This window comes from Sphaeramia orbicularis, chromosome 19, assembly GCF_902148855.1.
Source record: "Sphaeramia orbicularis chromosome 19, fSphaOr1.1, whole genome shotgun sequence".
NCBI classification, from domain to species: domain Eukaryota; kingdom Metazoa; phylum Chordata; class Actinopteri; order Kurtiformes; family Apogonidae; genus Sphaeramia; species Sphaeramia orbicularis.
In genome coordinates, this window is record NC_043975.1 from 13,889,801 (window position 1) to 13,914,024 (window position 24,224).

A 24,224-nucleotide genomic window follows, 5' to 3' on the forward strand; every position below is an offset into this window, starting at 1 on the left:
GAATGAAAAGTGCTTTATAAATGCAATTTCTTCTTCTTCTACTTCTTATCAGATCATTTTAGTATTTTAGTTTTATAAACCTTTGGTTTTGTTGTTTTTTCAGGATTAAAATGAGCAAACATATTTATTTCTCATTCCCTTTTCTTCAGATACAACAAGAAAATACAGGAAATATGTGCACATCCTTAAAATACACACAAAAAAAACCCTGAACTAAATGGGTTCTAAAGATTAAAATCATTAATTACACTGGTCTACAATTTTTTAGAAATGATTTGCTTCAGAGATTAAATGTGCTAAATGTTACATATTTTAATAAGATTAGTGGGAAAATAAATGACAAAAGTGCCGGTTTGCTGATGTTTTCAAGGTATATGATTAAGTGTTATTACACATATATATTGGTTTATGTACATTTCTATAATAGTTTTATAAATCTTCCACTAAATAGAACCTGTAAAGTGAATGTATTCTAATGTGCAGACAGTGTTTTGAAGTAGATCTTGTAGCTCTGAGACAAATATTCCTTTTGAGTCAAACCCATTCTCTCGTTAATTCTTGAATTTCACATTTTGACCCAAGGCTGTATCTTGGAAAGTTCAGCCAGCCAGCATTTTTGACTTGATTTTTCTTTATCAGTGACTCTCATGTGGTAAAATTTCATTACTTTTATTCTGGAAGCATTTTCCTTGTAGACCAGTGTTATTGCAACCTCTGACCCCATGACAAGAAGCAGCACAAATAATTAGAAACATCTGACATGTTGAATGAAACCTGGCATAAAATTAATACAATAAATCTCATATTTTTTGAACAAAAGGGCTAAAGATATGCAGATTAAGAACTGCAGCTTAAGTTACAGTTTCTTTTAACAACAAACCAGCTCTGATGAGTTCAGATCCTTCTTGATGATCTTCAAACAGAAACATCAATCAGCTGAAGTCCCAGAAACCAAAGCTGATGAGTTGATGAGTGTTCCCACCACAGCTGAAGGCGATTGTCCTGAGTGGGTGTGGATATAAGGTGGTCACAATTCACTGTTCAGTCTGGTCAGAACCAGAACAAACAATTAGAAACATCTGATGTGTTGAATGAAACCTGGTAGAAAATTAATGCAATGAATCTCATATTTTCTGAACAAAAGGATTAAAGACATGTTAAATGCAAAGAAACATTTAGTTTATAGAAGCTGTTTTTTCCCTAAAACCTTTATTTTTCCTGCTGTACATACTTCACATACACTACAAACAAAAACTTAAGGACATTTTTAATTTTTGGGCTTTTTTTTTTCAGTTGAAACATATTTTTAATGACCAGACATAGTTTTATTTACAAATTGCAAAAATGACAAAATAGACAATAAAAAAAATCCTTAACTTTTTGTTTGTAGTGTATGTCAGGTTGGATCTCAGTACAGAGGCTGAGAAATGCGTATGTGTGGACATTAGAACTTTAATAAACTAATGTTGGACTAAGACTTTTACACAGGACTGTATATATGCATATAGAGGACAGAGTAGAAGCCTAGAACCTGACCTCAGAACTCAGAGATGAATAAAACTGCAGACCAAGTTAGAATTTCTCCAAACAACAAACCACCTCTGATGAGTTCAGATCCTTCTTGATGATCTTCAAACAGAAACATCTATCAGCTGAAATCCCAGGAAACAAAGCTGATGAGTGTTCCCACCACAGCTGAAGGCGATTGTCCTGAGTGGGTGTGGATGAAAGGTGGTTACAGCTCACTGTTCAGTCTGGTTCTGACCTCTGAGGAGTCAACATCTCTGTTTTGAAAAGTGTATCATCCTTAAAAAAAAAAAAAAAAAAAAAAGACCAGCATTGCAACTTGGTCTTTGGTTTTAATTCTTTTTTTGTTTTTGTTAGTTTCCTTCAGTTCTGCCCCAAACCTTTACTTACTGTACAGGAAATGCAACATGAGGTAGATGAGTTCATAAATTAAGTCTTTAGCAGCTAAACTCGACTAAAGCTGATCTCTGTCACATTAAGTTTAACAATCATATCCTCCTGAGAACCAGGAATGTTTAAAAAAAAAAAGGTATTTTTTACCTTAAATAATTGTCTTGACAGGAAACTACACGATTCAACCGTTTTCTCAGACACATTTTTGAAACATTTGTTCATGGAATGTCCTTTACATAGGCTTTACTGCATTTTTTTTTTTTTTTTATAAAGTTTTGAAATTCTCATCACAAAAATGCATTGTTGGGTCTTAAGAGGTTATTTTAGCTGTTCCAAGAAAATCATAAACTAATTATCTAGAAAAATCAACTTTAGCACCAAAGCCTAATTAATTAAAATCAAGTTAAAGGATTTACAAGCAGTCTCAAAATGACAGTATTTAGCTTTATGTGCCTTTATCATTTCAAACCCCCAACATTTCCACGTTAGATGTTTGCTTATATTATTACCAGCTCCTAATGTCTTTGTGAAAGCCTAAAGTAAGTAGCTTGCGTGTAATTGTATTGTAATGCTCTTTTGCAGGCTGTGCTACGTGAAGCTAAAGCTCCTCCTGATCGCTATAGAGTACAAGTCTGATCAAAGGGAGAGCAGGTAAGTGATGCACTCACAACAGATCAAGGAAGGAAGGATTGCAGAAGGCATTAAAATTCATGGAAGCAAAAGCTTTAATATGCAGCTGCTTCTGCTGTCAGTGTTTCCTGGGAGTGCTGAAGCTCTGCCGTGTGACTGCAAACAGAGCAGGCTTTACTAAACAGGCCAAATTAGCGTCAAAATTGGTTCGTTTGCCAACTTCACAGGCTTGTCTGTTAACATCCTGACATTAATGGGAGAGGCGACAGCTGCTTTCTTTAACCCTTTAACAACAGCAATCTCGCCGGTGCTACATTTTGCAATTTACAGCATTTAAATTACTGTAACTCCTGAACAGTTTGTGCTATCCACAAAATTCAACTGGCATCAGAAAGCTGAGATCCTGCACTTTCCGACACTATATAACACTATACAGCAACAATATGGGACTCTGTTACAAGTAGAAAGGAACTGTTTCAGACACTCCAGAGGCTAAAAAACGCCTGGAAATAACAAAAAAATATGAAGCTATAATATGGATACTGAATGTTCAAGACCAAAAACATGTTGGAGCAGATGTAAAATAGTTGAAAGTTTATTTTTGTAATCTGAAAAAGTTTTGTTATGGACATTTAGAGTTGTTTCTGATAATAAATATGCAAAAATCTTCAAGTTGTTTTTTTTTTTTTTTTTTTTTTTTACTAAAACACAGTTTTAAGCATTTATTATTTATAATCCTGATAATTAATGGCCAGATATTGAAAGTTAAGTTCTTCCTGAAAACAAAGGTGCTTAAGAATTGGCAAAAGAGACATTTTCTGACACTTTTATAGCAAAGAAAATATGAAAACACCTAGGCAGCCTGTTTTTTTTTTGTTCAAACATATTTTTATTGAACTTTTTTTTAGCAAAGCAGGTGTGATAAGGACGATGTAACATAATGTAGGACTAGCAATAATACATAACATACAGACAGTTAAACCCCAGAGTCAACCATTGTTTATCCAAGGCCGTGTCTTATGTCCATTTCACCACTTTTTCCTTTTTAACCCTTTTGTATCGGTTTTTTTCTTTTAATTTTTTAATATCACAAATGTGCACCCCAGCATTCCTGTTCTAGGGAGTTTAGGTCTTAATTTTGTATTGTATAAATTACATCTTTTTTAATGCTGAGGGAGGACCAGTCATCCTTATCTGTATTGTCTGTAGGTTTACGGACATATCGCTGTGAGATTCAATTGTAATTTTCAGATGAATGGATGAGAACGGTGAATTATTTTGTGGATAAACATGTGAACCGTGGACAATCCTAATAGAGAACTGGAAAAAAAATTAAATAAACCCCAGAGAGAGAAGGAAAAAAAAGTGAAATAGAGGTCTGTTATAATGCCAGTCTTAAAAGGGTTAAGCACATTACTTTAATATTAAGTAAGTAGACAGACCTCCCCTCCTTTTTTTGTGTTTGTGTACATGTGAGTGTAGTTGTAGTGTTCTTGTTCTGACACATATATATTGAATACTATATATGACTTTTTTTATATTGTCGTTGTTATAATTTCAGTAAGAAGAGTTTTTTTAAAAAAAGGTTAAGCACAGCTGTAGCTTTGTTTCAGGTGGTCTTTTTTTTTCTCCCATCTGAAGTCTCACCACACTCTCCCTTTCATTGTAATTTAGTAAACAAATGCAATCCTCCCACCAAAAAGAGCAGCAAAAACTGATCCTGCCTCTGCGAACCACTGCCAGTGATTAGTGCAAAGCTTTCAAATGCTGTGATAGAACTTTCCGCTGTGACATGTTTTGGTTTTTTTGTAAATCCTCACAGCACCCTGATAAACCCCGGGAATCATGTGAAAATGCAGGAGGGGACCTTGGGGTTCTTCATCGCCAGTGATGCCAAAGAAGTAAAGAGGTAATTAAAGTGATCTGAGGTTAAATGGTGTCAAAATAAATTAAGTCTCACTGATAAAAGCTCTGTCGTCTTGTTTTTCTCTGCTACGTTGCATAAGCTGTCACTGTAAAATATCAGTGTCCATGTTCTTTTCATTGAGTTAAAGTACAGTTCGTAAAGCTTAAATCTATCCAGATTCACTTAAAGTTTAACAATTCAAACAGTGTCAGTTTTCTGCTTCAAGCTGCAAAAAATGTTAGAATTAAAACAAAAATACAACAAAGCCTCAAAATAATATCATTTTTTTCGAGTTTTACTGTCTTGTTCATTGTTTTGATATTGAGGTTGCTGCCCTCTGGTGGTTGGACACAGTACTGGGCATAAACCCTGCTTTGTCAATGGGTGAAAAAAATGGTGAAATAAAAATTTATTTTTATTTATTTATAAGTATGTGTCATATATCAAAACCCTACCTTTAACTTTTCAAGTCGGTACTTTATTTATTATTATATTTAATTTTGTGCATCAGTATAATGAGCAAACCTGTATATTCAATAGATTTAATTATTCAGAGACACATTAAATCTAATATTCATTACTTTGCACCTACAGTTTCTTTCTTTACAACACAATGCATCAGTTTTTCTTCACATAAACTCTATCAGATACTTTTTAGTTTGTTCGTAGTGAGCTGATATCAACCAAAACAGGTCATCACTGCATTTATTTAATTTAACTATTTTGATATAAGCCTCTCAGTCTTATGGATGATTTATTTTTGTTTCTTCTTCAGGGCGCTGTTTTACTGTAAAGCCTGTCATGATGACATTACTGATCCCAAAAGGATAAAGAAGTGTGGATGCAAGAAATGTAAGTATTCTCCAATAAAAATACAGTTTAATTATACAGTATAAACACCTACAGTGTGTGTCGTAATCTAAAAGCCTTTGCTGATTCAACACAGATCGTATTAACTAATAGATGAGGATGTCTTTACGTGACCTGTGAGGCTTCCTGTGTGAACTCCTAGTAGCTCCTGCATTAATATTTTAGTCCCTGAAACCTTGTAACTTGTGTTCGAAGTGATCCAGTTTCTCCACACAGACAAAACAAACAGGTGCACGATAAGTTTACCTTGTACAAATACATGTTTGGGCTCTGGATGATATTAATACAGTCGTGGAAATAATTATTAGACCATCAAAAGTCATCAAAACAATGGTTATGCAATCAACTACTAACTCCTGTGTGTATCATGTGACTAAAACAAGCAGAAAAGAAAACATGGAATGCCTAAAAGCACTGTTTTTGTCAGTACAATGCCATAGCTTTTGATGTAAGAACTGAAGTGATTTTGGTTATAATCAAGAAAACCATGGAAAACGGCAAGATATCAGCTCTGATATTAAACTCCTATAAACTGTTTTTGTTGTTATCATTATATTTGTCCAAACAAATGTACCTTTAGTTATACCAGGCATTAAAATGAACAAGAAATTGCAGAAAACAAGGGTGGTCTAATATTTTTTTCCGTGACTGTATGTATGATTATTAAAGGATCAGTTCACCCAGTTTACAAAAAACAGTCAAAACAATCAATAATAAGCGATCACATTCAATATTTTGTCAGATAAATGCATTTTAAACCTGGAATTTGGTCCATTTCATCTTTGCAGTGACATAACATGAACATTTTGAACATACAAATCAAATAAGTAAGTAGATAACTTTATTGTCTGTTCCAAGTAAAAACATAGATAGATAGATAGATAGATAGATAGATAGATAGATAGATAGATAGATAGATAGATACTTTATTAATCCCAAGGGAAATTGAAGTATTCAGCAGCTTTGCATTCAGCACAAGAAGACAAAAAACAGACAGAAGAAAAAAAAACAGGCGGGTTAGTAACCAGGTTGACATTACACTGTACATTCATAATGTTAGGTTGAAATACTACACATAGATAGGGGTGTAAGAAAATATCGGTTCTGCAATATATCTTGATACTTCATTTCACAATACTGTATCGATATAAAAAAGTACTGTATTGATATTTTTAGGTATTTATTCAAATGCAGATATGGTGGAGGTTCATTTTTGTTGTTTTGTTTATATTTTATTTATTATTATTTAACACTCTTTTATTAAATAATGGTAGTTCCTTTGTTGGGATTGCACAACAATAATGTTATGATGTTAGTTAACTAATAGAAAATGAACATTTGAACAGGACCTTAAACTGTAATGTCTGTAAAACATCATTTAAGTTTTAACACAGGAAAATGTTGTGATATAGCAGTAGATCCTGTTGGGATCAAATAAAAATGTGTTTAGTGTTTGTGCATATTTCTGGTGTAATTCCATTCTTCCGGGAAATAATCTTTAAAAAAACCCAAAGGAATAACAAATTGCCTTTTTAACAGTATCGTGATGTATCGTATCATATAGACCTATAAATTCAGCCCACAGTCACATATCTACGGTTCATTTGTGTCCTTTAGGGTCAAAACACGGTATTCGAAATCTGTGACGGACATTTTAGAGATAATTTGACAGATTAGTGTTGATAAATGTCCTCATTTTTACTTTTAAATTCATTTTTGCTTTAGTTAGACCATAAAGGATTGTCCAAAACAAGGAGCTACTTTATATTGAAATAAATGTTGGAATGGTAATCAATTAAAGTTCTCTCTCTGACGGTACATTACTGTGTTTTGACCCATTAGGGATCGTCTCAGTACAGGTATTTGTTCCTAAAAACTTAGAATGAACCAAACTACAGGGTGTATTAAAAAAATAATTATACATTTTGAAAAATTTACCACCAGTTCCGCATTTGATAATTTTTTGAATTTTCTTTTATGGACATTGGTAGGTAGGGGATTGGTGGATATTTGTCCAAATTTACAGACCCAGATTTTCATGCATGAGTGAGCAGGGGCAAAATGTGCAATCCAAGTTAAAACTGGTTTGCGCAAAGTAGCGGTGGGATTTAAATCCAATTAAAAGTCATGGGAGGGGACAAGGGTTAACCCTAAGCCTAACTTGGCCTGTCCTCAGTGACATTTTCAGGCTTAAACAAGTTGAATTAGCTTTGAAAGTCAGGAACAGCTGCCATGAGTAAAGACATGAAATTGGCATGGTGGCCAAAGTGTTAATGCTGTAACCTGGCAATTTTGTGGAAAACAAGATGAATGCCCATTGTCCCCTGTAGAAGCCAATAATGTAATAACAGCCGATAACGTAATAAATTTGCCAGTTTTAAAATGTAGTAAGCCAATAACGTAATATCTAGCCAACAACGTAATAAAAGTCCTGAACTGATAATGTACTAACTTTTGGTCTATAACGTTATAACTTATTGGGTGGTTATTATGTTATTGGCCTGGTTAAAAAAAAAAATTCTTTGCAAATGTAATAACTGAGCCAATGACGTAATAAGTTATAACGTTACTGGCCAAAAGCTATTACGTTATCAGTTCAGGACTTTTATTACGTTATTGGCCAGATATTATGTTATTGGCCTATTACCTTTTAAAAATCGTAAATTTCTTAGGTTATTGGCCGTTATTACGTTATCGACTGTTATTACATTATTAGCTTCTACATCCCCTCCCATGACGTTTTATTGGATTTAAATCCCACCACTACTTCACGCAAACCAGTTTTAACTCGGATTGCGCAATTTGCCCCTGCTCACTCATGCATGTAAACCTGGGTCTGTAAATTTGGACAAATATCCACCAATCCCCTACCTACTGACGTCCAGAAAAGAAAATTCCAAAAATTACACTGGGTTACAAAAAAATGTTTTTTGCAAGTTGTCTAGGTTTTTTTTCAACTGAATTAGGACCATTTTGCACCGCTAAATCCAAAAATGACATCTGTTTTTCTCAATCAGGTCAGGTTTTTTTTCTAATTTGATCTTCTCACAAAATATAATAATTAATACCAAAATAAGATTGGTAAGCACACTTTATGAAACTTGTGACTTGATTCCTGTTAGGTACAATGGTGTATTCACCGCAGATGTAGCAGAATACATCAGGCTTATTTTTGCAAGATCTTCTAGTCAAAGCCATTTCATTCACCTGTAATATTAAAAAAACACAATCATAAATTGGCAAAAGTAAAATCTTCAGAACTCGTTTATTGCAAGAAATATGAAAGAATTTTGTATCATATGATGTGAAAATGCCCATAAATGTAAGCAAAAATGTTAAAAAGCCAATATGTAGCATAGTTCAGAAAGTTGACCTGATTGAGCAAAATTCATGTGATTTTTGGATTCAGCACACCAAAATGATCCTAAATCAGCTCAAAAAACTTAAACAATAAATTTGTTGTTGACCAGTGTTATCAAATGTGGAACTGGGGGTAATTTTTCAGAATGTATAGTTTTTTTTTTTTGTTTTTTTTTTTTGGATACACCCTGTATACTGGCTGAATACAGGCCCTGGGTGAACTCATCCCTTAAACTTTCATAACTTTTCCGACCAACCTTTTTTTTTTTTTTTTTTGCTTCTATTAATCTATTTTCTATTGGATTTATGTCAGTATTCATACAAACAGTGTCCGTTTCCTCTGTATGTAAATGTGGTGTTTGTCTTTGTGTCTTTTACATGTACGGTTTTATTTTCTATAAATTCCATCTGAGTTCCAGTTCACTGATACCTGTGACATTAACAGCTTCCTGGATGGTTGTAACATTTATCTACAGCTGACACTGAATTCTAACATTTGCTATATTCTTTTCCTGCTGCTTGGGAACACGTTCTGTAATTATAGTGATATATTGTGAGTAATGTGGATTTATCTCCTGTTCTGAAACACAGCCTGCCGCCCCCGACTGAAGCAGCCTGTCTGAATGTACTGTAAATGTTGCATGGAAAATGCCTGGACCCCCCTCGTTTTTATGTGCACGCTGCTACAAAAAGAAGGAAAAATTCTCCACAAACAAATATGAGCAATAAATAAAACTGGACTAAAGACCTAGAAAGATAGAGATTAACATGTGATCATAAAGTACACTTTTTTTTTTTTTTTTTTACAGGAATATTATGAACATGAGTTCCAAAACTTAATGCAGCATCTAATCACCTAAACATCAACAGTGCATGAGTCTGTTATACCAAATATGACCACTAGATGTCCTCACAGTCCAGTGAAAAAACCTTGTAAACTCAGGATGAACAGAAAATGACCAGGAGAAAAAGGAACATTTCACATTGTTTTAATGTGTAACTCATATTAGAAACATCAAAGAGGGTTTTGGGTGAAACGTACTCCAACAGTTTAAAGTATTTTCAAATATAACAGATAATTATGGTCATTTTAACCCATACAGACCCAAACAGCCACTGGTGTCTGAAATCACCTACTGCTGTAAACAGTTTAATACCTGTTGATCCATTAATCCTATCAATACATGTAAATAATTGGTGTAAAATGAAGTTTGTCGTCTTTTCATGACCCATTTGGACGTTCAGAGGCTCCGTAGTGAACCTGGAAACACTGTTATCTTCTACAACACTGATTCACCAGTAAAACACAGACAGTTGTTGGAGATGCTTATTTTTTAGTTTCAGTTAATGATATATTTTACTATAAAAGTCACTTTTTCTTAAGTTTTCTCTGTTTTTGATATAATAACCCTCAAATGTAATATCAGAATAGTGAATAAAGTACATCATTAGTAAATTAAATACAGGAAAATACCCGATTTTCGATGAAAAAGTGCAAAATACCGAGGATAATATGATAATAAATGGTGATAAATCACTTAAGAAAGAAATAGAAAAGAAAATAGAAAGAAATAGATATAGAAATAGAATAGAAAGAAAAACTGATTTGGGAACTGACACAAAAGTAGTACTGGGTCTTTATGGGTTAAACAAATAAGATATAAATCAGTAAATAATATTTTGTTACTTTTTAGGAGAATAGTCTTTTTTATTGAAACAGAAAATCATCATCTTGAGTGTATCTTATGTATACAAAAAAAATTATTGATGAACTACTTTTATTGGTTTACATTTTATTAAACTCGATATTGTAGTCCGACAAAACCCTGGATCAGGAGTTTAAGGTTTAGTAGAAAATAGAAAAAAATCATTAGTTGCACAAAAGATTAAGAAAATAAATTGAATAATCAGTTACAGTATGTAGTGAAAACTTAATTAATCCATAAAAGTATTGATAGAAAAGCCACTTCAATGACTGATCACTTTATTACGGAAAAGGGTTAGGGCCACTGAAAAAAAATTTTAAAAATTAAAGTCCAATATATATTTTATTTTATATTATTATTCTGAGAAACAAAAGTCAGAATTCTGACTTTTTTTCTCAGAATTCTGACTTTTTTTCTCAGAAAAATAATTTTTAAAAATGTATATTTGATCTTATTTTTTTATTTATTTATTTTTTTCCCAGTGGTCCTAATCCTCTTTCGTACTTTATTCATGATTAAATTTAAGTTTTGTTTAGTTCAGTTCACAAATTTCAGATCTTTTGTAGAACCGTGCACTTGAAGCAGTTTTTTCCAAACTTAGGATCAGAGGAAAACCTACTTTAATATTTTTGATAAATTTAAACAGATAAGAATATATAAGCTTTGTGAAGTGTAGTAAAAGATATAACCAGATTAAAGTGATGTAAAAGATGCAACAAGAGGAAAATAATGTGAAAGGCATAAAAACATGAAAAATATGTAAAAGGTGTAACAAGACAGAGTCATATAAGACGTAACAAGATTTAAAGAAGCCAAACAAGTATAAGAAAAGACTTTAAGAGTCGTCGTGACAGTGGAAGAGTCAGGATAAATGTAGATTAATGGCTATTTATTATGTATTTTTGTACATTTGAGACACCACATACCACATTTAGGTCTCAAACTGAAAAATAATTTGACCCGCAATTTTACAGATGTAACATAAAAAGACAAATGGAGCAAAATAACATATTCACATGATCACACTGTGAGAAAACAGCATTCCTCCTCACTAATAAGCAGCACGGTTCATTTGTTAACTCATTTATTACAACTGTTGCTGCACAGTTTTACAATCAATATGTGCGAGTATGTAATTGTAAATGGTTGCAATTTAAAGATCCACATTTAGGGAGATTTAATTGCAGAAAATGGAAAAAAGACAAAAAAAAAAAAGGAAAACATGACTTGCTATATGGTGATGTTTTGGATTTTGTGACACTTAGCACAAAGCAGTAGCTACTGTGTAAAAATGCTAAATTAAAGTAACATTTTTTTTTTTTTTTTTTTTATTAAGGTTTTGTACTTTTTATGCAGATTTCAGCTCTGTTTGATGCATTTCATATTTCTGCAGTTTCTTGGCTAGCCTCACAAGTAGACTCCAATTAGAATTGCGATGAAAAATCACAAAAATCCAAAATTGTATTGTTTTACATGAACTATGTTGTTTTATGTAGGGACAAAAGATGTAAATTAGCCTTGGCTATAATCTTGCATATCGGCACATATTGCATTTTCCTTCTACAAGTTAAATTTAAGACATTTTAAAACCTTTTTCAGACTACTTGTAACAGAATTTAATGCATTTCATGGCCATACTGGTAAACATTTTTGATTCCTAGAGTGTAGGAAAATGTACTTATTTACTTCAACACCTTACAATGCCGTAGTGTGTTATTAGAGGACATAAGACTTTATTACTTTTGTGAAAATTTTCAAATTGTTTTATTATGTAGAAAATCACGGTAAATGAAGTTAACATATTTGGTTTCTTATCCATATGTGGCAAAAAAAAAAAAAAAAATCCAAGAAGTATATATGAAAAATACAAGAAAAACACATGTAGGATGAAAGGAACATGTATTTTAAAACATTACAACATCACTTTGACAACATTAGACCAACATACACTATAAACCAAAAGTTAAGGATATTTCTTTTTTTTTTTTTTTTTTTGACTTTTTTTTTTGTGTCATTTTTGCCATTTGCAAATAAAACAATGTCTGGTCATTAAAAAATGTGTTTCAATTCACACACAAAAAAGTAAAAAGTGCTGTGCAAGAATCCCGAATGAAAAAAATAGCCCAAAAATTAAAAATGTCCTTAACTTTTTGTTTGTAGTGTATGTGCTGATCCAGACACCTGTCCACATCCATATTATCCCTTTGAGCATCATTCCTTACACTAGTACCATTACTCCATGGTACCTAACAAAGCAGGTACACTCACTGTTCATGCAGAGGTGGACCTTACAGACCCTGTAGACCACATGGGACCTGAGATTGTTGACTCACTGTCCTCACTTTAACTGTTGCTGTCACTGTCTTGTAATGTATGTAGAAGTTACCAAAAACAGTCACTTGCCCGATAAAGGGTTAAGATGATCCTATTTCTCCTAAAAGTTGAAGTTTAGCCCTGTGTTGTGCAGCAGCCTTCCTCAGCATTAACCTCTTCTTCCTCTCCTCTCGTCTGAACCCATGACTGTAGCCAAGATGCCTGCCTACAAGAAAATGCGACTGGCATGTTGTTTTGATTGCGGCCGCTCAGAGCGAGGCTGCTCTTGCATGCCGGTTAATGTGCGTTGTAACATGGACTCCCCTCAACGTGACATCCCACTCTCTGCTGTCTCTGTTAATGATTGCTCAGCCACTTTACGTGCCTGTAAGTTGTCGCCATGACATGTGCTCTTCAGTGTTTGTAAGTGCAGTCGCTGTGTCTTGGGCTTATGTGCTGTGTAGCTCTAGCAGCTGTGTCGTCACTGTCATGGATATAGATGTCGCTTTAACTTTATGATTTTCACCAAGCTGGCGCTCTTCCCCTATGTTGCTACTTTTGGAGGTGACTTTGAGCTGTTGTGAAGCATGCTGGTATGTTTTACTGTTTTTTTTTTTTTATCGGAGAATGAACTGAAAAGGACCTGTGGTTTACATCAGATCAACAGTCACTGAAGCTAAAGTGTCCAAACTAATCCTCCCGGTGATTTCACTGGAATAAAAACGGGATTTGGAGCGTCTCCCCCTGCAGTGACCTCGCCAAACCTATGATTTATGCAAGAAGTAACAGCTGAAGCTATAAAGGCGTGCAGCTGTGCATCCCTAAAACACATCAGATGCACTCACAAACTTGGAAATCAAAGCTGTGTTTAGTTTGTAACCAGGGCCGACTGTATTTTCAATGTAAAAATTCAGTGTGCTATCGAGAAAAGTCAACATCTAGAGGCAATGTAGAGCACATACTGCAGTGTTTTTCAACCTTGGGGTCACCTGGAATTCAAATGGGGTCGCCTAAAATTTCTAGTAATTGATAAAAATATCAATAAAAACTTACTCATAAAAAATCTATGGTGAGTTGACAGAGACAATCCCAATACATGAAAGACATGACAAACTCTGAAGCTGAAACTGAAGCACTGTGGTACTGTTCATTTTTCAAATGTTCATTGTGGTCGGTTTCAGATGCTGCAGCTCTTTCATAATTCATAGTTTGAGTTCTTGTTTGTTCAGTATTAATTGTCAGCCTTGTAAATCCAAGCTGGACTGACTGTACATATCCTGACCAAGGAAAATCAAATTCTCACTTTGTGCAGTAATCTACACCTGGCTTTTCTGCCTCCATCCATAATAATATATATTATATAGACTAAATGTCGTCTAAAATTAAAGTTTATTTGCAACATAGTATAGCAAACTATTACATGATCAAAAACAAATTGATTTTTTAGCAAAAACACACTGCAAAAATCAAAATCATACCAAGTGTATCTTTCTCATTTCTAGTCCAAATATCTCATCACACTTAAAATAAGACAAAATCACCTAAAGAGTAACTTTCCAGTGAGATATAAGAACTTATTTTTAGATAATAGATCTGGAAAATGTTATTTCAAGAAGTCTTACTGAGATAATTTTCACTTGTTCTGTTGGCAGATTTCTTGCTTAATTCAAGATTTTTTTTTTTTTGTTGCTTAATTCAAGCAAAAAAAAAAAATCTGCCAAGGGAACAAGTGAAAATTATCTCGGTAAGATTTCTTGAAATAAGATTTTCAAGATCTATTTGATTAAAAATAAGTTCTTATATGTCACGGAAACATTACTCTTTAGGTGATTATGTCGTATTTTAAGTGTGATGAGATATTTTGACTAGAAATGAGAAAAAATACACTTGGTAAGATATTGATTTTTTTTCCAGTGCATGTCTCTGTTTTGAATATCTGGGGTTGCTAGAAGTTTGTGATGTTAAAATGGGGTTACGAGCCAAAAAAGGTTGGGAACCACTGACATACTGTATCTCTCCTGAGAGCCTACAGTTATGTAACTTGAACACATTATCTAGTAATATTAGAAGAAGAAAAGACCCCCACTCACAGGGGAGGAAAGCATAAAAAACACCAATAAATTTTTTTGATTTTATGAAGAAGTACACAGAATTATAGGAAAAAGTTTTAATATTTGAAAAGTATGCTTTAAAGCAGTGGTTCTCAAACTTTTTACAGTGGAGTACCCCCTGAAATATACTTTTTTTTAGCTAAGTACCCCCAACTCCCGCTTCAGTATTTTTGACTCAAGTAAATGAGGCAAAATTTGTTCCTGTGCCAAAGGTGTCCGTTTATAGTTTCAAAACTTTTTTAACAACATATATTTAACTGTAAAACATAAAAAAATAACACATTTTTTACAGTAAATTTTATGCACAAAATATAAACTGAAAAGTGCTCTCCTTCATTAAGAAAAATTAGTAAATTGATCATTAATTAATAAATGGACCTTTCAATAATAATGGATTGGATAAAGCTAAAATCCAGTTGACGTATGATAAGTTAATGAATTTAATGTAAAATGTAGCTGTAGTGGATATATATTAATTACTAATTAGACAATCCGTGTAGTAATTTTGGTTTTGTAGTGCTATATCTAAGCCAAAATGACTCATTAGGAGTAATTATTGCAAATATTGTGGTTTTAATTGAGATTTGAGTGACACCATACATGAAGGGATAATGCATCAGTCAAGTCTTGGCATCTTCGGTCCAAAAACTAAATCAGAATAGAATAGAATGTTTTTATTGTCATTTTAACAAGTGTAACCGGTGGTGTCGAACTCTGCGTTGTGTTCTTTGTTCAGGATGAGACCCGCACATATGTCTTTGGAGGCAGTCTCTGTTCATTGTTTTTTTTTCTGTTCCTGACAAATGACAGAAAAACACAAAAACCTCTGGTCAGCGACCCCCATAAAACAAGCTCCTACACAAACCAAAATGACACAGAAACGTGTTTCAGCACATTGTAAGCACCTCATACAGCCTGAGCTAGGCAGTTCATGTAAAAAATTTAATTAGCAGAGGCTAAACCAAAAATTTTCATGAACTGCACGGCTGCTTACCTCTCCCACAGAAATCCGGAACAAAATGGAAGAGGCAAAGGCGCGAAAACTCCAGTTATAGTGCGTAGTGACACACTGTAAATTGCTTGATGGGGAACAGACTCAAATTAAAAGTTCCACATACAGACCTGGAGGCCCACAATGTCAGGTACCAACCAAAAGAAATGGAAATAACATGAACAGATTTTGTGTAATTATAACAATACACAATATCATATACATACCCACATTGCTGCGAAATAATTGACTCTGTTACACAAGTACAATGAAATTAAAGATGCCATCCAATCTGTCCATCATATATAAAACCTACTACTCAACCTTATTTATAAAGCACTTTAAAAACAACATAGATGGCATTAGAGCTGGTCTAAACCGGACTCTTAACCCAGTTCACAGTGAACTGGGTTATAAAGAGTTTTAATAAGACGGTGTTTAGTTACCATGTGATCACTGGTTTTTATTCAGATGTTTTCAGATGTCACTGCAGAGGGGAGTCCCCGATTCTACACAAGAATCCAAACAACCCAAATCGTATATGTGATGATAAATGTCTTTAAGAGGCACCCTCGGACCGCCTCAGGGGATTTTCGGATGACAGCAGTGCACAACGGAGGTTTATTAAATTATAACCCCCTAAAAACCTTCAGTACACAAAGCAGTGGCCCATTTGTTGTCAGTGCTGGAGCTCTGGGATTGAGTTTGTTCGTCTCCTAAAACGAGATGGTAAGAGGAGTAACATGGTCGAGTAGAGCAGGGCTGTGTCGGCTGGAAAAAGTAGTGGAAGACAATAGAGTCGTATTGGCTTTGACTGTATTGATCTGAACTGGATTGAGCTCTATATAAATTCTTAATTTGAGCGGTATTCCCCTTTAAAGCCAGAGGGCATGTTAAACTGTTCTGATGTATCACAGAAGGCATGAGGAATGTGTCTGAGTTTGCAGCGCGTTGATACAATTTGCTGGAAAACATTGTAGACTGTCATATATTTTTAGGGAGCGTCTCCTGATCAAAGAGCGTTCAGTGTATAGCTGAGCGTCTGCGGGCGTTTCCACCCTCCACATGTCTTCCAGGCTCGTGTGCTGTGAGCGTTGGCCTGCTCGCCGTGCTCGAGCGGAGCTGCAGAGCTGCTGTCGACACGGTGCGCGCCGTGCACACAGCGAGGCCTTATGCAGCCTGACATGGAAATTATGTTTGCATTTTCATTTTTGGAGTGCTACCGGTTGTCATGAAACTCAGCCTGACAGTTCCTAACCACCAGGCAGCCGAGTGCCCCCGCCCCTCTCCTCCTCTCTGGTTGTGGGACAGATGCTAGCCTGTTAGTCCTGTGACTCTGCTCGCGCCCTCCGATTGCAGGCGACAGATGCCAGGACCAGCAAGGTCCCTGTTTGAACATCGCTGTCACTGTCCTGCCTTAAGCTCAATGCATGACCTTTATTGTGAGCAAGGGGTTGAAATAAGGTACTAATGAGCATGTGTGGGACTCGCAGAAACTTCCATGCATCTGCACAGGTTGTGTCCACCGCACAGATGAAAGGGGAACTGTGTTTTTGGAGGGGGATGAAAAAAAAATACACCATATAAAAAACATATATTAAGGAACAGAAGCCCTTTTTTTACAGCTGAGTTTACAACATGATAAATTAACAGCAAGTGCTGCAGTAAAACCGCCAATAATAATAGTAAATGATAGAGTAACAACCATCAAAACATACAGGGGATGATGAATTGAATGAAAAACCAACATGAAGCGTAAATGTTAAGTAAAATCAAAAGTATTAGTTTAAATTATTAATGGAAATTTCTAAATTATGGGAAATGTGAGTGAGCCTTAGCTTTTTGGCGTCCAGTGGGTTTATACTTTTATTTTTTAAGTAATTTAAGTCTATTTTCCAGGCAATTTCTAGGTTTTTTGGAGTCACTGAGCTTATATTTCTCATGTTCTTGAGGAGCCATGTTACTGAAGATTTCAGATTTAGGTAAAAAAAAAAAAAGTAAAGTAGACTTAAAATGTACTTTAGTTTTGAAGCTGCTGGTCCAGTCAATGCTGAGTTTTGGTCAGTCAGGGAAACTGATAACCAATATATGGAACTAATATGAGCACTTTTAGAGTAGCTCAGACACAAAGCTTACTTTTTAAAAAAATATATGAATATGTATGTAGCCAATACAGTTTTATTACTATTATATTTTGTATTGTTTGTTTGTTTTTTACACTATTGTATCCTGTTGCTGCCTTGTTTTGGGATCAGTGAAGTTCCATCTTATCCTTTTATTCACAAATTAAATTGTGAGAGTAAATGTTGGTAATATTTAGAAATTGTAAGGAAATACATAAATAACTGATAAGTTAATCTTTGTTTTCTTTTTTTGTTTCTTTGTTTTTTTAATTGACAGCATTACAGTAACAAAGAGCAAGAATAGTATCAACAAGAAGAAAGTATTTTGCTAATTTTTAAGTGTAGTAAGAGCAGCAAAACATAAAAAAAATAGAGATGAGTAATATTTAGAAATTATAAGGGAATACATAATTAACAGATGACTTAATCTTTGTGTTTTTTGTTTTGTTTTTTTTTGGAAAAACAAATAGCAAAAATAGTATCAACTGTAGGAAAGTATTTTGCAAAATTTTAAGAGTAATAAGAGCAGCAAAACATTAAAAAAACTAGACAAGCACACGGAGAGTGCAGACCTCCACCAAGGCAGATCAGTACCCCCCCCCCAAATCACCACCAGAATTTAATCATTTGTTCCTTGTGCCAGTATCAACATTTCCTGAAATTTTCATCCAAATCTGTCTATAACTTTTTGAGTTATCTTGCACAAGGACAGACAGACAGACTAACAGACAAACCAACACCGGCAAAAACATAACTTCCTTGGCGGAGGTAATAAAATAAAGACATGAGGAATGACCGGAAGAGAATTAAAAACCATAAAGACTGAAAAGCGCAAATTCACACAATAATAGTTTAAATATTAGTTATTTATGTGTTGATACGTCTTTACATGTGATGTGTAATCTGTCAGATACTATGGAGGAGGCTGCAGAAGTAATTATACACTCATGCATAACACAGGATATGGATTAAAGTCAACACAAACGACTGTAAAACTGCTGAATATCAGGACTGAGAACGTGTCGATGGCTACTTGACTCTGAGGGTCAAATGAGGGTTTACTGAAACATTCATCATTAATAATCACCATATCTAAGTCTAAAAAAACACTTATGGGAGATTTTGAGAAACACTGAAGCTCTTCTGAAGGCATGTGATGGACCGACACCTTACTAAGACACTTTACGTTGTTTTTTTTTTGTTTGTTTGTTTTTTGGCCTGTAATTTATCACCTGTCTGATGCTGGTACATATTACTTACAGAACAGCTGAGAGAGACAGGCTTTTATCATTTTAGTGAAGGCTACTGCTGCATTCATGTACAGTAGGGGTTTATTTCAGGGGCCACATTCAGCCCAATATAATCTTAAGTGGACCGGACCAGTAAAATAATAACAGTAAAAAAAAAAAAAAGTTTCATTAAAAATGTGAAAAACATGAACAACTTGAAGTTTCTTAACAAAAATAGGCGCAATTTTAACAATAATCTGCCTCAGTTTATCATTTACACATGTGCATTTACAACTCACAGATCACAGTGAATATACAAATACACAAAACATTTAGTAACAGGCAGAATATTGTTAAAATTACACTTATTTTTTCTTAAGATGTTTCAAATTCTTCATGTTTGTTTAGTTCATTCACATTTTGTGTGAATGGACAGTTTGTAAATGTCAACATTTTTATGGAATTTAGCTTCTTACACTAAAAAAAAAGAGAAACAATTTGGAGTTTTCATCATTCATAGATTGTTAAAATAGTATCGTACTGGTCTGATCCATTTCAGATCATATTAGTCTGTGTAATTTTTGCATTCCAAAAATTTATCCCATGGGCCAGATAGGACCCTTGAGCAGGCTGGTTTTGGTCCACGTGCCGCATGTTTGACACCTGTGATCTACAGTGCAGTACGTCACCACCACATCAGTTTAACCCATAAAGACCCTAACCTTCATCTACTGATCTAAAATGTTTAACATCTGAATCAGTGAACCTATTAATATGTTGAAACAATTCAAATAAAATGCAGATATGACCCGTTTGGACATTCAGAGACTCTGTAGTTACTGTGGAAACACTGTCATCTTCTACAACATTGATTCACCAGTAAAAGCCATGGAGTTAGATCAATGACAGTGGATGGAGACACTTGTTTTTCTTTTTATTTAATGATATCTTTGCTGAAAAAGTCACTTTTGATATAATAACCTTTGAACGTACTAGTTTAGTTTTCATGAACATCCAAATTTAATAAAGGAAAGTACATGTTATACAGTGAAAAATGCAAAATATAGAGGATAATATTATAATAAATGCTGCTAAATTGCTTAAATACAGAGAAAAATTCATTTGAGCGCTGGGTCTTTATGAGTTAAAGCTGCAACAAACAGAAAAAACAAACTGTCGATACTGTACGTCTTCCACTAGAGTCGTCACAGGCTTTATCACAGAGGCAATATGGCGGCTCCTTTACTGTAAATGCAATATTTTCTCTTCAGTTTTCCGAAGCAGGAGAATGAACAGAACTGTAAAGTGCAGGTTGTGCTTCTACTAACACGACACTGACGCTGGTTCACCTTTTATGCTAACATCACTGAAAATCCTCTCCTGACCCGACTCACGCTTTATTTTTTCTTTGGTTTGGTCCATGTTGTCTTGAAGGCTTCCCACATCTGTTCCAAAGTGCCTTAAAGAGAACCCCCACCCCACCCCCTCATCCCTACTCCCACCTCCCCACTCCCAAAGCCTTCAGTCGTCATTTATAATTTGCTTTCATTACATGTTGCCTGTTCTCCTTTGTAACCTCTCATCTGTCTTTTGCATTCTCCTCAGCTAAAAATAGCTATAATGGATATATCAAATCAAGTAAGTTTTGATTACCATTCTCCTTTTGCCATTTGTACAACCTGTAAACTCTCACTTTTCCAGTCTTTATCACCACCCATCTTCATGTTTCCTCTCAGCTGTGTGAGTGGATTGTGTTGAGCAGCAGATGGTGCTGCTGCTTCACATGTGGCTGAATGAACCAAAACTACACATTAGTGATGGATGTGCAGTACATTATGTTTTGAACCATAAAACGTTGGATTTAAGGCTTTTTTTTTTTTTTTGCACGCCGTGGACCGCTCACTCTTACGGGATCTGTGATAGGCAGCAGATCTGCCACTTTGCGTTGTCCTGAAGCGGCGCTGTGCATGTTTGACGTGGGCCAGATGAAGAGTGGAGGTCTGGAAGCAGGAAAGATAATCTGCTAGACAGCTGACTGCAGAAATAATCATCTCCACTTTTAGCTCCCAGGAGAAAAGCTAACTCTCTTTTTTCGTGTGCTTTGAACTTATTTTCACTGCAAGGATTCAGGTTTTCAGTGGCTAAATGGACGCTGGATTCCCTCCCCAGTCGTCATCCGGGCAGCTCGTGGCGGCTAATTCACGCTGTCACCTCCTTGTTCTTATGGCATAACAATCGTCGGAACACCTGAAAGCATATTTATTAATTCATGTTGTTATAAATATCAAGGCAAATGTCAAATCCAACATTTCATTGGTCGGCTGTAGCAAGTGGTTAAGTGGTGTTTAATAAAAATGAGGTTTTTTAATTATTCAGATATTAGCATTCTTGTGCCAGAAAGAATTACCCCCAAAACCGCAGATAATGCTTTAATTATGATAGGATGTTTTATTAACATACACACTGTAGGTCTTATTCACGTCAGATTAAATCAAATCCTGTCACGTGATTACAATGAAGAATTAAAGGCTTAGTTCACCCAATTTAAAAAAAAAGAAAAGAAAGAAAAGCCTTCTATATGGTTCGTGCAAATAGTTTTACGTTTATTTCGCTGTAGACATTTAAACGCATAAAATGCCATTAAACCCAAGAGGAATGGATACTTATGGAAACATAGACTTAAGTCAATGCAGTTTTCTTCAGTGTAAAAGAGAATGTTGTTAAAATTGCCACCTTTTTTTGTTTATGTGTCATTCTGGTTGAGAAAAAAAAAACGAGACCAATATATTTCAGGAACAGTAACAAAAAATAACTCAAAACAATGACATAAAACCTCAGTATTAGCTGCCAAACTGTCCACTATTGCTATAGCATCTGTAATAGTAATAAATAAAAAAGCAAAAAATTAGGTTTATGTCGCATAAAATAAAACCTACAGATTAAACAAAAATCCTCTGAAATCTGAAAAGTATCAACTTATTCTCATAATTAAGACCAGTTTTAGTCCAGATAATATAATATTGCCAGATAAGGATGCCTCAAAATTATTATTTTTTAATTATAAAGACCTTAAAGTGTGTCTTAAGTGACATTTCACATGTAAAATACTGCTCAGTTTATTTTCTCATGAACTGTTAACACTAGTTTTTATAGTTAAACATGTTCATGACATTTCAATATATGGTTATAATACATATACAGATACATTTACCAATATATACATATATCACATATCGTTAACTGGACATTACGTCGCCATATTAGCTTAGCAGCTAAGTTCAGATTCATGAAACTGTTGTTCTTCTTTGATCATATTAACAGATTTTAAGTTATATTCACGCTGAGCATTACCATATATCAATACAATATGTTGGTTTTTGTTGTAGGTTCTCTAGTGATGGACTATATATTCCTGTTACAGATAAAAATATAAGACATCTCAGTGTTTGCTTTATTTTAAGACGCAGCTCACAAAAGTACTTTTACATGCTTAAACTTAGACATCATTCTCTAAGTAACAACAGTGTCAAACTTCATCTTGTTTATTTAATTAGTCAGAAGGTCTCGTTGAGATTTAATTTGTTTGTGACATATATTTACATACACATAAATGGTTCAGTCAAATGATAATAATGCTCATATATGCCCATGATTAGCATAAACGGGTTAAAACAGTTGTAAGTGTAATAAAAGTAGAGGTCAGCAGAGTTTAAAGTGGTTTAACTGTATAATAGTATTCAGTATAGTATAATATGGTGCAAATATTGGAATATATCCTTCCCAGTTCAGTGTTAAAATGAAGAATTATTAGAATCTGCTTTTTCTGTGATGATGAAGAGCTCTGTACTTGAGTAAGGATGTTAAATTATTTGATGATTTGGATAATAGGATCTTATATATGAATGTGAAAGTGTGAAGGTGTCCTTTAATATATGCATGCAAAAAAAAAAAAAAACCTTCCTGTGTTTGGGTGAACTAAACCTTTATCCCTGCCTCTGACTCCTCTTCATCCAGCAGTAGACGACACCCCCCTCGTCCCGTCAGCTGCTTATCAGTACCAGTCCTCTAACCTGAACCACAGCTCGGCTCCCGGGGCCTGTAGGGGGCCCCGTAGAGTCGCCCCCGTGTCCGTTCCGTTGGTAAACAACCGCAAGGGAAGCCTGCTGCCCCCCGCTGAGCCCCCCACTCAGCGACTCAGCTTCATGGTCTCCAGGGACCGGCTTCCAGGGGTGGCCGAAGAACCGAGCCGGCTGCAGCGGGCACGCAGCCTGCCGGTGAAATACAGATACCACCCCAGTCACTCCAATAATGCCAGTCTCAGGCACCGTAAGGGCTGCCCCCGTCCCCCCAACACCCCCCTTAACAACACCCTCCCCGGCGTGTTTGGCAGGCGTGTACAGCCCATCCAAAGCATGTGCTTGCCAGGCTGGAGTGGTTGCATGTGTAGCATTCCTTACTAATGACCCAGTGTGTGCAGCTGTCAGCTGTGAAATATTAAATATTGAACAGGCCGAGCAAGATGTGAAGGGCCAGTGTGTGCTGCAGCATCCCTCGCCACTGGAGGCCCCCGTACCTCGACATTTTCCATTATGGTGTCACACTCAGACATGCTAACAGGCCCTGAAACTGTGTGTTTGTCTGCACAGGTCCGGGATCTTTGATTCTTTTTAACGGCAGCTCAATAATAATAGAAGAAGTTTTTGTCCCACTATAAATGATAGCTGCGACAGGGTTAGTAATGTTTAGTATGAGGTGCTTTTCCGTAGTCATTTTTACATACAGTAGATCATAGATATGTCCAGTTTGGAGAAGTAGACGCTGACATTGAAATCTGTTGACTTTGAAGAGAACAATTATCAGCCTCTATTTGCTGTCAGCACGGTAAAGAAATAAAATATTATAAATATAGAACGCATTTAACCTTTAAACCTAAACAGCTCCCAGCAACCGAAAGCATCTGCTTACCTAAAATGTGTAATAACATTTGAACCACTAATCCTATCAATGCATGAAAATATTTCAGCTAAAATGCAGTTTCTCAGCTTCTCAACGTCATCAGATATGA

General features: G+C 35.0%; 1 protein-coding gene across 4 annotated transcripts in view; it reads left to right on the plus strand.

Annotated features, from left to right (window-relative positions):
• LOC115410373 (calcium-activated potassium channel subunit alpha-1-like) overlaps nt 1-24,224 on the plus strand; it is a 283,875-nt gene that overhangs the window by 208,133 nt on the left and 51,518 nt on the right. For 2 of the 4 annotated variants that reach the window (XM_030122000.1, XM_030121997.1), the window contains exons 16-21: nt 2,503-2,571; nt 4,373-4,459; nt 5,232-5,308; nt 9,231-9,239; nt 12,919-13,092; nt 20,765-20,797. In XM_030122000.1, the coding sequence (XP_029977860.1) occupies nt 2,503-2,571; nt 4,373-4,459; nt 5,232-5,308; nt 9,231-9,239; nt 12,919-13,092; nt 20,765-20,797 (449 nt within the window). The remainder of the gene's footprint in view (nt 1-2,502; nt 2,572-4,372; nt 4,460-5,231; nt 5,309-9,230; nt 9,240-12,918; nt 13,093-20,764; nt 20,798-24,224) is intronic. The other 2 variants (XM_030121998.1, XM_030121999.1) reach the window with 2 other exon arrangements.